The 16,243-nt window shown below is 40.6% G+C and overlaps 1 protein-coding gene across 1 annotated transcript in view; it reads left to right on the forward strand.

Moving 5' to 3' along the window:
* vwde (von Willebrand factor D and EGF domains) overlaps window positions 1-16,243 on the forward strand; it is a 247,121-nt gene that overhangs the window by 74,026 nt on the left and 156,852 nt on the right. Inside the window, exon 4 of the mRNA XM_080216599.1 lies at window positions 11,815-11,883. Within this exon, the coding sequence (XP_080072725.1) occupies window positions 11,815-11,883 (69 nt within the window). The remainder of the gene's footprint in view (window positions 1-11,814; window positions 11,884-16,243) is intronic.

Consider the following 16,243-nt stretch of genomic DNA (forward strand, 5'->3'; position numbering starts at 1 on the left):
CTTCTAAAGTATTTGAGTTCATAGCTATAAGTGAGAGCAAGTGATGCTGTTTCTTTTTCATCACAGGCTTTCTGCTCTAACACCACCACCTCTTCTGCTTGGTCAGGTGCAGTACTTCTCTATCTGAAAGGAGAAACAGACAGGGGTAGGGTTGAGGTGAGGAGAATTGGGGAAAACACAAGGTGCATTCTTACCCTATCTGCAGCTTGTAAATCAGAAGGCATTTTGAATTAAGGTAGATGTGGGATGTGAGAAGGCATTTTATATACCAAGCATATTATCTTTAAAAGTTCCACTGCCATTACTGGCCATGGTCTCAAGTTTGTTAGTGTGGTTCAGTGTATTCTGGTGTTGTGGCTGTTATCACTGAGTAGCTGGCAATGAGTACAAACTGTGAGCAATGGCTGCAGTGCTGTTTAGGGGAGGATAGGATGAAGAATTTGAAATTATATTTGAGCCTTGATTGCCGGAGATTCTTTGGAAGCATTACATGCCTTGTAAGTGTCATCACTCAGTGTTCTCCTTGTTCACACTTCCTTTCATAACCTGATTTAGAAAATGCTGTGGCCAGAATGCACCGCCCCTTTAAAAGGTTCAGGCTAACTTTACGCAGTGCAGATTAGTCTTAGATGATGTTAGCCCCTAATGATTTTACTCAGGTGTGTAACCATTTACTAACACAGCTTGTACTGGCTGCTTGCAACCATCATTTAAACGAACAAGCAGCACAAACTTTGCATGGATTTTAGTATAGAACTTTTGTATTTTTATTTCTTTGAAATCAATGGCATGAAAATCTGGTAGGTTTCAGAACAGGAAAAGGATAAACGTTGTAAGGGAAGAATTGCCAAAAAAAAGAAGTATGCATGAGGATTGGGAGCATCTTAGAATTGAGCAAAGAAGCTTATCAAAAAAGGGGGAATATAATATCAAAGTGAACTAGTGAAAAAACATAAAATTGGACTGTAAATAGGTATATAAAAGGAAAAAGATTAACAAGGACAAATGTAGGTCCATTATAGGCAAAGGCAGAATAATTTTTAATGGAAAATAGTGTAATAGCAAAGAAGCTAAGTAACTACTTTGCTTCTGTCTTCGTGGAGAAAGATACAAGAAATCTCCCAGGAGTAGAGATGTAAGGACTGAGAACTGAAGGAAATTAGTATTAGTAAAAAAAAGTTGGAAAAATTAATGGGATTGGCAGTTTCAAATTCTCAGGACCCGATGATATCCATCCCAGAGTGTTGAAAGTGGTCGCTATAGAAATAATAGATGCATTGGTGATCTATAGTTTCTGGGATGGTGCCTGCAAGTTGAAAGGTAGCAAATGTAACCCCATTGTTTACAAAAGGTGGGAGAAAGAAAGTGCAGAATTACAAACTTATTAGCCTGACATCAGTGGTAGGGAAAATACAAGGATCCATTATAAGGGATGTAATCTATGATAACTGGACACTTAGAAAATGATGATCTCATTATGCACAGTCAACATGGATTTATGGAAGGGGAAATCAGATTTGACAAACCTGTTGGAGTTTTTGTGGATGTTATTAGCAGAAAATAAATCGGTGGATGTGGTGTATTTGGATTTTCAGAAGGTTTTCAATAACCTCTCATATAGTAGGTTAGTAAACAAAACTAGAGCACATGGAATAGGGGATAGTATTCTGGCATGGATTGAGGATTGGTTAATGGACAGAAAACAGTCTGTAGAAATAAATGGGTCATCCTCAAGTTGGTGAACTGAGACTAGTATAGTACTGCAAGGATTGGTACTTGGGCCCCAGCTATTCACAATCTTTGAAGTGGGGATTAAATGTAATTATTTCAAGTTGCAGATTACACCAAACTAGGGGGAATGTGAGTTGTGAGGAGGATGCAAAGAGGCTTCAAGGAGGTTTGGACAGGCTAAGTGAGTGGGCAGGAACATGGCAGAATGAATATAATGCGATTGTGAAGTTATCCATTTTGGTAGAAAGAACAGAGATGCACGTGTTTCTTAAATGAGAGATTTGATAGTGCTGTCCGAAAGGACCCAGGTGTGCTTGTTGGTAAGTCATTGAATGCAGATGCAATAAACAATAGGATGGCAAATGGTATGTTGGCCTTTATCGCAAAAGGATTTTAGTAAAGAAGTGATGATGCCTTGCTTCAATGGTATAGTACCTTGATTAGATTGCACCTGGGCTATGTATACAGTTTTGGCCCCTTTACCTAAGGAGGGATATGTTTGCCGTGGAGGGAATGCAGTGGACGAACCAGATGAACAAAGGACAATATAGCACAGGAACAGGCCCTTTGGCCCACCAAGCCTGCACTGACATCTGACACCTTTCTAAGTTAAAGACTTTAGCCTCAATGTGATCATATCTCTCTATTCCCTGAATATTCATGTATCTATCAAGATATCTCTTAAACATTGTTATTGTACCTGCTTATGCCACCTCCTCAGGCAGTGTATTCCAGGCACTTAGCACCGTTTGTGTAAAAAGAAACCCTGCCTTTTGCATCCTCTTTAAACTTTAACCTATGTCCCCTACTAATTGACATTTCTAACCTGAATAAAGCTTTGACTATTCATTTTATCCATGCCTCTCATAATTTGTAAACTTCTAACACTTCGCCTCTCAGCCTCCGAAGTTCAAGTGAAACCAACCAAGTTTGTCCAAACTGTCCTCATAGCTAATACCTTACAAAATAAACAGTTTCCTAGTAAACCATTTCTGTACCCTTCCAAAGCCTCCAAGTCATTCTGGTAGTGTGACGACCAGAACTGTACGCAAATATGGTCTAAGTATCTATGTAGGGTCTGTTTATTTCTTAGAATAGACATATGCAGCACTGGTCTGAAGTTGAACTTCTTTTATTGAGATTCATTTAAAATTAACACATTAGAAGACTAAAAAGACTGATTTAATGGAGTGTGGGACCAGCAGAAGCTCGTCCTAATACAGACTCGATCCAAGTATTGAGCAGAACTGAACCAAACAGATAACTGTTACTACAATATATGAATTCTTATCTGTTTTGAAAGAGCTGGGCACACACAATCTCCAACTTGGAAAAAACAATTGGTAGCTGTGTGGCCATGAAAGTTTTGTTTAGTCATTTCTGCTAACGTTGTATTTTCAAATGCAGTCAATTTCTAAGCTTATCCCAGAATTCCTGACTGAGTTTTAAAATGTGGCCAAGTTAGCTCTAAAGCTTAGCATAGTTGTTTACACAAATAGTCAAAATACTTCATTTTAAGGTGAAGCCAACCATACAAAGGATCCCACAATCTGCAACATGATTTGCCAATTTTTATGATCCAAATGCCCTGAATGATGGAGGCAAGCATGTCATATGCCTTCTTCACCACCTTATCCCTTTGTGCTGCCACTTTCCGAGAACTGTGGACCTTCTATGTTAATACTTCTAAGGGTTCTTACCACTTACTCCAATACTTCCCTGTTGTATTAAACCTTCCAAAATGCTTCACCTCGCAATTGTCCAGATTAAATTCCATCTGCTATTCTTCACCCAAGTCTCCACTCTTTCTGTATTCGGCTCTATCCTTTGGTAATTCTCCTCATTATCTACAGCTCCCCCAATCTTCCTGTCATCTGCAAACTTACTAATCAGACTACCTGCATTTTCTTCCATGTCATTTATATGTATTAAAAACAACAGAAGTTCCAGATCTGCTCCCTGCAGAACACCACTAATATCCATCTTACCAGCTCACCGCAGGTGACTTCACCTTTTGTATCAAACTTGTCAAATGCCTTGCTAATGTCCATGTAGGTAGGCTCCACTGCCTGCCTTCATCAATCATCTTTGTCATTTCCTCAAAAAACTCAATCAAGTTTGTGACACGTGTCCCCCCTTGCACAAAGCCACGCTACCTATTGCTAATAAATCCATATTTTTCCAAATGTCTTAAAATCGTGCCCTGAAGAATCTTGTCCAATAATTTCCCTACACTGATGAAAAATTCCTGTAATTTCCCAGATTATCCTGTTGCTCTTCTTAAACAAAGAAACAAAACTGCCTATTCCCCAGTCCTCTGGAACCTCTCCTGGGACTAAAGAGGATACAAAGATTTCCTCCCTCGCCTCCTTTGGTATTTTGGGATAGATTCCACCATGTCCTGGGGACCAGTCCACCTTAATGCTTTTCAAAACAGCCAACACCTTTTTTTTATATTGACATGCTCTAGAATATCAACATATCCCTCCCTGGACTCACCATCTACCATGTCCTTCTCTGTGTGAATGCCAATGCAAAGTATTTGTTAAGGACCTCACCCACTTCCTCCTGCTCCACACACAAATTCCCTCCTTTTTCCTTGAGTGAACCGACCCTCTTGCTCTTTGGATCTGTGGGATTCATGTTTCGAATGGCAGGACTGTCTTATGTGGACAGATTGAGGAGAGCTAGAGCTACATTCACTCAGGGTTATAAATCTTTGGATCATGTCTACCCCAAAAGCCCGTAGAAGGTAAGTCATTGAGTGTGTTCAAAACAGAGATTGATAGAACTCTGAATGTTAGTGACAGCAAGAGTTTTTTTTTATTCATTCGTGGGACATGGGAGTTGCTGGCTGGCCATCATTTATTGTCTATCCCTAGTTACCTAAGGACACTTGAGGCTCAACCACATTGCTGTGGCTCTGGAGTTACATGTAGACCAGACCAAGTAAGTACAGGTGATCTTCTTCCCAAAAGGACATTAGTGAATTAGATGGGGTTTTCTGTGTCCAATGAAATGCTGCTCTTCCAGCTTCCACCAGGATCCACTGGAGAAGGCCAAGGACTAACATGTGGCCATGAGAGTAAGATGCTGAGTCAAAATGGCACACAACAGGAAGGTTGGCATCGTGCTTGTGGAATGAGCAAAGGTATTCCGCAAGTAGTCACCCAATCTGCACTTAGTCTTCCTTATGTAGGGGAGACTGCATGGGGAATACTTAAAAATTGACTGCATTTAAAATTGCAATGTCTCTTTGTCTGTCTGCTTAAAAGGTTTAAGGGACTAATGGTCTACTCCTGCTTCTACATTCTTCTGTTTCTATCCCCATTATATCCTTAGGTTCTGTATTTTGTCATACTATTTAAGATTCCATTGTATTTTTCAGTGTTAAATGTTGAAACGTTTAGTTTTTTATTTTAAATTTTCGCACATGGATAGCTGATTAAAAATCCTTTCTCTCCAATGTGCTTTCAACATTTGTTTCATCAACATGTACCAATTCAGTACATGCACTTAACAGATTATAGAATCCTATGCTTTTAGACTGTTGAGAGGCCAGGTCAACTATTGTGTAAATATGGTATCACAGTGTGGCATGTTTAGTGTCTTCTATGAAAACACATGTTTTTCATCAAGTACAAGCATATAATAAAAGGGGAGGTGTGTGTTTACAACAAAACCCAAGATAATTTGATTATTATGTTGGGAAGCTTTGTTTTGACTGTGAAGTGTACCTGCCAAAATTACGAACAAATGTACAGTGATTTTTAATTTCAGTAGCAGAACCACACTTCACAAGAAGAATATAAACTTCATACCACCTGAGTCATTGCCCTGGCAAAAATGCTAGACAATAAAATTTAGGAAGCTTGTTCTTCTGTAGATGGTGATTTGAAAATCATTGAGCAGCAGAGCAATTAATCAAATGAAGCATCATGCATTTTTTATGTTGGAATTATTACCTATAAGACCAACACTAATTCCAAGACTAACTCCAATTCATTTGGTATTAAGTGATAATTAATGCCACTGGTACTTTCAGATATTTAGCATGTTTGACTTTTTTTCTTTTTCATTTCCTATATAATGTTCAGAAATTACAATTCAGTTTTTATAGTCAACATACATAGCTGTCAGCTGTGTAATGTTATAAAAAAAAGCTTGTTTTGAGTGAATCATTTAAGTAGTGGCTGAAAATCAATCACTGAATTCCCAGGAAAACTCACGGAATGTGACCTCCCTGTCAGACTAACTCTTCTGTCATTCAATCTCCACAGTCTTCCACTCTATCGTAGATCTTTGTCTTTAAGGTGTAGCCCTGATCTATTCAGCAAGTAAAGGACCACATTTGATCCCTTAATATCTTATCTCCATGCTTGCTCGACATGAGCGCATGTAGATACCCATTCTGCAAGACACAAGTCAGAAATGTGTTCGCGCATTCACCATTTGCCTAGATGAGTGAGGCTCCCGCATTACTGAAGATGTTTGATGTCTTCCAGTAAAAAGCAGTTGTATGACTGGAATATCAATCACCTTAAACATTCACTTCTTCCTCCATTAATGCACAATAGCAGCAATGTGTACTTTGTACAAGATGCACTGCAGCCAACTCACCAACAGCACCCTCAAACCCACAATCTCACATTGCTAGCTGTGTCTCAATTTGAGGATGAAATCTGCTCAAGGTCACAAGTTCTTAGTGTGACTGACCAGACCGATTCATAACCCAGAGTTCTTTGAGAACATGGGGCAGCATGTCCCATGAGATAGTGAGATCAGGAGTACAAGATTTACTTTCTTCTCTTTGCTTCCCCTGCTGCTGCTCTCCTTATCATTAAGACATAGTGTGATGCAGCTTGATTGACAGGTTGTTGCCATTTTAAATGATTGGTAGCAAGCCTCTCAAGGGCAATTAGGGATGGTCAATAAATACTGACCTAACCAATGATATCTATATCCCACGAATGAACAAATAAACATAAGCTCTTCGCAGTCATTAACGTCAATGCTGTCGTGCTTCAAGAAGAGTTTCAGAGTGAACATAAGAACATAAGAAATAGGAGCAGGAGTAGGCCATCTAGCCCTTCGAGCCTGCCCCGCCATTCAATAAGATCATGGCTGATCTGTCGTGGCTCAGTTCCACTTTCCCGCCCTCTCCCCATAACCCTTAATCCCCTCTCTTATCAAGAACCCATCAACCAGCTTCTTAAAAATATTTAGCGAGGCAGCCTCCACCACTTCAACGGGCAGAGAATTCCAGAGATTCACCACCCTTTGAGTGAAGAAGTTCCTCCTCAATTCCGTTCTAAACCGCCTCCCCTTTATCTTGAGGCTGTGCCCCCTAGTCCTACTGTCTTTTTTGAGCGGGAAGAGTCTCTCCACCTCTATCCTATCCATCCCATTCATCATCTTATACGTCTCAATGAGATCTCCCCTCATTCTTCTAAACTCTAATGAGTACAAGCCTAGTTTATTCAGCCTCTCCTCATAGCTCAATCCCCTCAACTCCGGTATCAGCCTAGTAAACCTCCTCTGCACTCCCTCCAGGGCCAAAATATCCTTGCGCAGGTGCGGCGCCCAAAACTGCACACAGTACTCCAGCTGCGGCCTCACCAATGCCCTATACAGCTGCAGCAAGACCTCCCTACTTTTATATTCAATCCCCCTCGCTATGAAGGCCAGCATCCCATTCGCCTTCCTGACCACCTGCTGCACCTGCAAGCTGGGTTTTTGCGACTCATGCACAAGGACCCCGAGGTCCCTCTGCACCGTCGCCTGCTGCAGTTTTTCGCCACGTAAGTAATAGTCCTTCCTACCGTGCCTTTGAAGAGCTTTATTTTACCTTCCCTGGAAAACTAGCGATTCTTTTTGGCCACTTAGACACATTGTCTAGTGCATCAAAGTTGATTTTGCAGGAGTTTTTCCTGAATGCTTGCGAAGCTGCCTTCAAGAAAGACAGTAATATTTGTTTGAGGGTCCTCCCATTGAATCTAAAGGATGCAGTGAAGGCATTGGTGATGGACATTAAAAATACAGGAGCTTTGAAGTTATGCAAGTCCTCAGCCCTTTAAAAATAAAAAAAACTGCTTGAATGTGTCAATGAGAAGTAAAAAAAAACACCAGCTGTGAAGCCATTCAAATCCTCAGTGAATGTTCTGTTTGAAAGCTGCAACAGCTGTTTATTTACATTTTCCCAAGGACTATCAGTAGGTCATGATGAATGCTTGGTTGCTGTTCCTGACGTGTCATTATCTCAGGAGGTGATTGTAATTTCAGCTTGTTTGACAGCTCAATGAGGTTAGAAAAGGATTGGCAATCTTTGATGTGGGATTTTGAATTCAAGATTTAAAAAACTTTCATGGGATGTGGGCATTTCCCATCTACACCAGCATTTATTGTCCATCTCTAATTGCCCTTGTAAAGGTGGTGATGAGCTGCCTTTTTGGGTCATTGCATTCCATCTGGTGTTTCAGTACAGTTATGTAGGAAGTTCTGAGATTTTGATCCAGTGACAGTAAAGAGATGGTGATTATATAATTCTTGCCCAGATGGCACACATCTTGCAGGGAAACTTACAGGTGGTGGTTTTTCTATGCATCTGCTGCCCATGTGTTTTAGATGGTAGAGGTCACTGGTTTGGAAGTAGCTATCAAAGGGGCCTTCCTGATTTGAATCAGTGCATCTTGTAGATGTTATACACTTACCACTGTGCATCGGCAGTAGAAGGAGTGAATATTTAAAGCAGTGGATGGGATGCCAATCAAGAGGGCTTGATGGCATCCCAGATGTCCTGGATGGTGTTGAACTTTTTGAGCGTTATTGAAGCTGCATTTATCCAGGCAAGTGTATTCTATCATGCTCCTGACTTGTGCCTTGTTGATGATGGACAGGCCTTGGGGAGTCAGTAGATGAGTTACTCATTGCAGAATTCCCAGTCTCTGACGTCTTGTAGCCACAGCATTTATATGGCTGGGCCAGTTCAGTTTCTGGTCAGTAGTAACCCCGGGTTGTTGATATTCGGAGACTCAGTGATGCCAATGCCATTAAATGTCAAAGAACATTGATTGGATTCTCTCTTGTTGGGGAAGGTCATTGTGTGGCGTGAATGTTACTTTCCATTTATCAGACCAAGCCTGAGTGTTGTCCAGGTCTTGTTGCACAGATTGTTTCAAATGGTGCTGAACATTGTACAATCATCAATGAACATCTTATCATGGTCATTGATAAAGCCATTGAAGACGGTTGGGTCGATGACGCTACCTTAAGGAACTCTTACACTGGTGTCCTGGGACTGAGGTGATTGACCTCCAATAACCACAATCATCTTCCTTTGTGCTAGAAATGACTCCAGCCACTGGAGAGTTTTCCTCATATTCCAATTGACTTCCAGTTCTACTAGAATCTTTGATGACATAATTGGTCAAATGCTACCTTGACATTAGGTCAGTGACTCTCACCTCGCCTATTGATTTCAGCCCTTTTGTCTATGTTTGAACCAAGGCTGTAATGAGGTCAGGTGCTGAGTTGCCCTGAAGAACCCAAACTGAGTGTCTGTGAGTAGATTACTGCTGAGTAAGTGCCACTTGATAGCACTGTCAATGACACTTTCCATCATTTTACTGATGGTCGAAAGTAAACTGATGAATTGGATAGGTTGGATTTATCCTACTATTTGTGGACAGGGTGAACCTGAGGAATTTTCCACATTGTCGGATGAATGACAATGTTGTAGCTGTACTATAACAGCTTGGCTAGGATCACTTCTAGTTCAGAGACACAAGTCTTCAGTACTGTTTTCAGAATGTTGTCAGCTTTTGCAGTATCTGGTGCCTTCAGACATTTCTTGATATCACCTGGAGTAAATTCAGTTGGCTGAAAACTGGCATCTATGATGCTGGGGACCTTGGGAGCAAGCTAGGATGGATCATCCTCTTGTCTCTTCACTGAAGCTGGTTGCAGCAGTTTCAGCTTTGCCTTTTGCACTGATGTGGTCTGCTATTTCATGATTGAGGATGGGGATATTTGTGGAGACGACTCCTTCAATTAGTTATTTAATTGTCCACCACCATTCGCAACTGGATGTAACAGGACGGGAGAGTTTAAATATGATTCTTTGGTTGTGGGATTGCTCAAGTCTGTCTATTGTATGCTGCTTCTGGTTTGGCATGTAAGTTGTGCTGTGTTGTAACTTCACCAGTTGATGCCTCATTTTTGAATTGCTGGGTACGTTCAAAATCTGTCCCATTTAGCACAGTGGCACTGCACGCAACATGAAGGAGAGTATCCTCAATATGAAGGTGGGGATTCATTGCTACAAGGATTTTGCAGTTGTCACTCCTACCAATACTGTCATGGAAAGATGCAAGTGCAACAGATAGATTGGTGAGGATGAGGTCAAAAAGTTTTTCCCCTTTATTTGGTTCCCTCACACCTGCCACATTGAATCTAAAGGATGCAGTGAAGGCATTGGTGATGGACATTAAAAATACAGGAGCTTTGAAGTTATGCAAGTCCTCAGCCCTTTAAAAATAAAAAAAACTGCTTGAATGTGTCAATGAGAAGTAAAAAAAAACGATCTAGCATTATGTCTGTTGTGATTCAGTAAAAAGTCTGACAACACCAGGTTTTAGTCCAACCGATTTATTTGATAGTAAACTTACAAGGTTTCGAGGGGACTCCCTCTTCGTGAATGGAGAGTTCTGGCCTCGGACAGAGCATATAAAGCACAGACAGTTTAGAGATTACTGATTAGAATGTGAATCTTTACACCTAACCTGCTGTTCAAGTCCTAAAGTGGCTGACAATGTGTGTGGAAGGAGCACTGATCACAGGTTAAAGAGATGTGTATTGTCTCCAGACAGCACAGTGAGTGAGGTTTTGCAAACCCAGGCAAGTCATGGGGGTTTCTGTAACAATACACATCTCTTTAACCTGTGATCAGTGCTCCTTCCACACACATTGTCAGCCACTTTAGGACTTGAACAGCAGGTTAGGTGTAAAGATTCGCATTCTAATCAGTAATCTCTAAACTGTCTGTGCTTTATATGCTCTGTCCGAGGCCAGAACTCTCCATTCACGAAGAGGGAGTCCCCTCGAAAGCTTGTGAGTTTACTATCAAATAAATCGGTTGGACTAAAACCTGGTGTTGTCAGACTTTTTACTGTGTTTACCCCAGTCCAACGCCAGCACATCCACATGTTGTGATTCACCCAGCTCAGTCAGTAGCCGTGCTACTGAGCCACTTTTTGTGATGGGCATTGAAGATATTCTGTGCACTTGCCACCCTTGGTGCTTCTTTCAAGTGATATTTAATATGGTAATGATTCATTGGTTGAGAAGGGCAGGTTTGAGTGTGGGGGTTGGGGGGCAATCAGTGATGACCAACAGTGTTCCTGCTCATGTTTGACTTGATGCTATGTGACTTCATGGGGTCCAGAATCAATGCTGAGGATCCCCAGGGCAACTACCATTATGTTGCCACCCCAGGGATGGTGTTGGTCGTATCTGGGACATTGTAAGGTACGAGTCCAAGAGCATGATTAATGTTACTAATATGTAGCCATTTAAAAGCAAATGTGTAGTATAGGTAAATAAAAAGTTAGAGAGAGTGTTAGCTGTTAACTTTAAAGCTCAATGGACAAACAGAATACCATATAGTTTATATATGTGTATGTTATGTGTGTTATCATGATGAAAGTCAGTATAGCACAAAATGGAGAAGTAATTTACTAGATCGACTTCAAATCCAATCTTTGCAAAAGGAAAATTGGACCCACTATTCACCTGGATGATTTAAAACTATTAATCAAATTGGCATTTGGGATCATGACGATAGATTGGCCATTCTTATCCTTGAAAGACAAGTAGATGAACTATCAGTTTCCTCATCAGGCTATGCTATACATGATGAAAGAGGTAATATTAGGTTGAAGCACTGATTTGGTTGACTATGTGTTGGGATACATTACTGCAACTGGTTGCAAAATTGGAGAGTAAGAACAGTTTAAATTAACAAAAATAATGAGTAAGTTAATTTATTGGAACTTAAACCCCAATATTTATTTCATTATGTCTCAGTTGTGTCTGAAACAAAAGAACAAAGCAACTGTGGTCCAGAGGAGACTGAAATTGGAAACACTTGCAGAGGTAACTGTTTACATAATTCATGTTATCCTATCAGTAATATTTATTCATTCATTATATTTATTCACCCAGAGCTAACATTACTTTAAGAGCCTGGAAGTTAAATTGGCTAACTCTGAAAATTCATTGTGGTGAAGGTAACACATTAAATTCACACAGCCTGTGGTTTAAATATTTGCTGTGTGCAGCTACTGCTACCTGCACTGGTAATTGGCTGCGTACATCATCAAGGAACCCAACAGCATGTGTAGCTAGCACACCGAGTAGCCTTTAAAGGCACCTTTTTAAATGGAATGTGCACTGTGGCTGCAAGTCACTATGGGAATTTTTTGAATATTGAAGTTTATATTGCAAAAGATTGAAGAATGGCAAGAGAATTTGCGTCAGGATTTTCTGACAATGCACTGGAAATCATGGTGTAAAAATGTGAAGAGAAGAAGAGGAGAATCCTGAATAGCAGAAAGAACAAGTGGCCTCCAAAAAGGTGTTAAGGGGAGAGTAGAAATGAGTAACATAGAGTTGGAGGTTGATGATGGGAGTACTGTTCCAAGAACATGAATTCAGCGCAGAATGAAGTTTAATGCTCTCATCTGAGTTGCCAAGGTAGGTGGATTCACCTTCAAATCTCAAATCCTACCAACCATACCACTAACCCCATCAATTGCTTAATTCCCCACACCCCCATCACCCATCTATCACCAATCTCTATCAGTCACAGCTCAATCCTAACATTCATATGCACTACCTCACCTCAAACTTATTACTGTTGGAAGCTTCACACCCAATTCACAGCACGCGCACACTGGCAGCTATTCAGTTACTACAGCCAAATCACCCAAATTACTTTGCTGGTCACTCACTGACATACTTTCTTTCTTGCAGGAAACACTAACACATAGTAACAGGTAGCAGCAAGAACTGAGGAAGGACAATTACATCTACATATTTTAACTGCTATGGAGGAGACAGTGCTAGCTGTTATGGAAAGGGACATGCTCAGACTGAGGCCATTGGCAGGGCTGGAAGGATCAGTAATAACGTAATTTGCATACCAAATTCTTGTTTTCATCTAACTTCTCATTCATCCCATGATCTCTCACAGGATTCAGATAGCGTAAGCCCTTGTTTTTTACTTTCTTCTCTACTCTCACCATAACCTAATTTCTTTCCCGTTTTAATTTCTGATGTCTAAGAGCTGGAACTTTCTCTGTCAGTAGAAGTAGTGAAATGAAGAGGCACAATCTCTGAGTCTTACATTCAAAGGTACAGTCTCAGACATTAACACTGCACTCATTTTAGAGGCTAGGATAGAAGAGGGATCTTTTCATGTAACACATTGGCCACAAGTATATAGGAGCTGAGGATGGGGAGAAATAGGATAGGGAATCAGTTCCAGTTCTCTAAAGGATGAGGTGGCTCACAGATACTGCTGCAGAGGGGTCAGTTATGAACTTTTATTCAAGTTGGCAGGGGAGATCTATTACATGTACATAACTGAATGTTTGGTGCACTGGAAAGCCTGCCAGAAAGCCTATAATCCATGACAGAGAACATGGAGGAATTTGCAGTAATTCAACAGAGGGCTCTGCAAAGGCTTTTCCAAAATGGAATGAGTGCTCAACTCCATCACCACAGCTGTGGAATTCACCATGATACAACATCTGATGGTTATGTTACAGCACAAACTGCAATCAGCCAGTATCTCTGTGCTGCAGAGGAAGCTCAAACTGCTGCAATTATGTCTCTTGATGCCACTATTATAAAGGGCTTCCAGGGCTCTTCAGCAGTCAAACAATCTGTTCTCTAACAAATCAGTGGGATTGATGAGGCCCCACGCCAGGAGAGTGGCTGTGATTCAAGTGAGCTTAAACCCACTGTCTTCTCTCAGGAGGACAGCATTTCACCTTTCACCCTTGCCACTGAGTCAGTGTTTTTGCCTATCAGCCAGCTAGCCCAGATTGCTGCAAATGAAGCTGAGATGGGACATTCAAAAGACAGGTCCTGCAGGCTCAACCTTCGTTCAGAGTCATACTCCAAGGCTATCTGCAGTTTTCTCAATTGGACGCCAGTAACTTCCCACCATCTATGCTGTAGCCACTGGAAAAGCACCTGATAGGAGTACTAGGAGAGGCAAAGATACACAGAATACATCTATTAAGAGAATGTGCAGAGGTGATTGGTTGATTTTATTTTATATGCATTATTTCATGATTGAATATATAAATTTGGGTTTCAGTGTGTATTTTCTTGTTTTTTTTGTTTGGATAGAGGATGCTTAATGCTAATGATAAAGAAAAATGAAGTAATATAGGATTGCTGATGAAGGGAGAGTTGTAATTGAGATTACATAGAGTCCAAATAAAAGGGGGTTATCCATGCTGCACCTCCCCCCCACCCCCCTCGTTTTGCTGCTGTGCTTCACCTTGTCAAATTTCAATTACTCTTCCATTCCTCAGACTCTTGCCCAATAGATGGGAACACTTCTTGTTCCTTTAGAACAGTGAGGTTATGCAGCAAGCAACAAACTACAACAAACCTTGATACCCACTCAGTAATGCAGGAGACTAGTGTAGATTGAAAGAAGCTTAACTTTTAAAAATTCTATTGTGAGATGTGAGTGTCGCTGGCTGGGCCAACATTTGTTGCCCATCCCTAATTTCTCGAGTGGACTGGTTTGCTAGTCCAGCTAAGAGTCAACCACATTGTTTTTGGTCTGGAGTCACATGTAGGGCAGACTAGGTAAGGATGGCAGATTTCCTTCCAAAGGAAATGAATGAACCAGATGGATTTTTCCAACAATCAGCAATGATTTAATGGTCCTCATATGAATTTTATTGTCAGTTTTTTTTTTATTGAATTCAGATTTCACCATTTACTATGGCGGAATTTGAATCCAGATTCCACAGCATTAACTTGACTCTCTGGATTTCTAGTCCAGTAACAACAACACCATGCCACTGTATCCCCCTGCTAGTATAATAAACATTTACCTGCATGTACAATGTCTGTTGTCATACATCAGCTGAATAATTAGGGAAATGAAATCCTTTTTGTTTTGTGAAAATAGGTGAAATGATGAGGCGAATGCAAGGTGTTGTGCATGTTGTGAGTGTTACTCTGCATCTTGGGTATGCCAGTAATCCTTGCAAACTCTTGTCCATGCCTCAGCTGCTTGTCCCTGGCAGGAAGGAATGAGTTGAAACAGTTTTGCCTGTTCAGAAGTTCCGTAATCTCATTAATGCAGCTGTCTGCTGCAAACTGCAAAATGTTGCAGCAGTTTGGAAAAAACCTGACGTATAGAAGTTAAGACAATCCCATGCATTGCTGCCTTGCCCTCCTCTGATTTCGCAGTTGGCAGGTTTCTGTCTCAAGCTCTTCATGAAACAGACCTCTTGAGCATTGTCCTAGCTGAAGTTGAAGTGAGAGCATTTCTTCTTGAAGAACATTGGCAAATATGGCCTCCTGCTGAGGGTCCTTCCCCTCCTCTCTCTCCTAGCAGCTTCCTCTTTTCTGACTGACTTCTCTTAATTTTGCAATTCCGGACAAAACCAACCAAACCACCCATGCCTAGAAGCAGCACAATATTTTAAATAACCCAGGAAAGTTCTTCAGCACCTTGCCAGACCACCCTTTTAAGACTGCACAAACTTTATCCAAGTTTAGGAAATCTCCACAACCATACAATTGCAGCAGCAGCTAGACACTGAGCAAATAACCTATAAGTGGTTCATGATCGCTTTATCTAGTGCCGGTGAATGATACTTTATCTTTCATTCCATTTAATATTATGTTCAGCTATGTAATATTAAGATGTACCATTGCCTGGAAGTTCAGAAGATGGGTACTAGTGTCGCTGATATTCATTGTGTTCTGCTCATTCTGCACGCATCTGGTGGTCAGTCGATGTGCAAACCCCTTCACCAGAATGGTATTCTCACTTTTCATTGTGCGCATCTGAGACCCCATTTTCAAGTGTTAAGTGTCATTTAATGCCTAAAAACAGGTATTACATTTTAACCCCAAATCCAGATTGAATAAAATTTAATTGGTTGGAGACCAGCAGTACTTCCTGATTGTAAATTATTTTCTTTAATTATTTACATGCTTAATTCTTTCACATTTAACTGTGAGAGTAAAATTATTTTCTCAGTATTTATATATTTATTAAACTTTTATATTTTTTGATCAATTACATACTTTTGTCTCCGCTCCTGATTTCATTGGGGGTAATTTCAATCATTAGGGGGAAGACCAGAAGGAAAAGGAGGTCAGATGAAATGTAAATCAGGCTGCTGATCTCTTTTTAATCATGAGATAAAATTTAGAAATAACATCTGAATCTTTGATTCTTCTGGATTTATTA

Source organism: Carcharhinus amblyrhynchos, chromosome 2 (assembly GCF_965287045.1).
Source record: "Carcharhinus amblyrhynchos chromosome 2, sCarAmb.v2.hapA, whole genome shotgun sequence".
Taxonomy (NCBI): domain Eukaryota; kingdom Metazoa; phylum Chordata; class Chondrichthyes; order Carcharhiniformes; family Carcharhinidae; genus Carcharhinus; species Carcharhinus amblyrhynchos.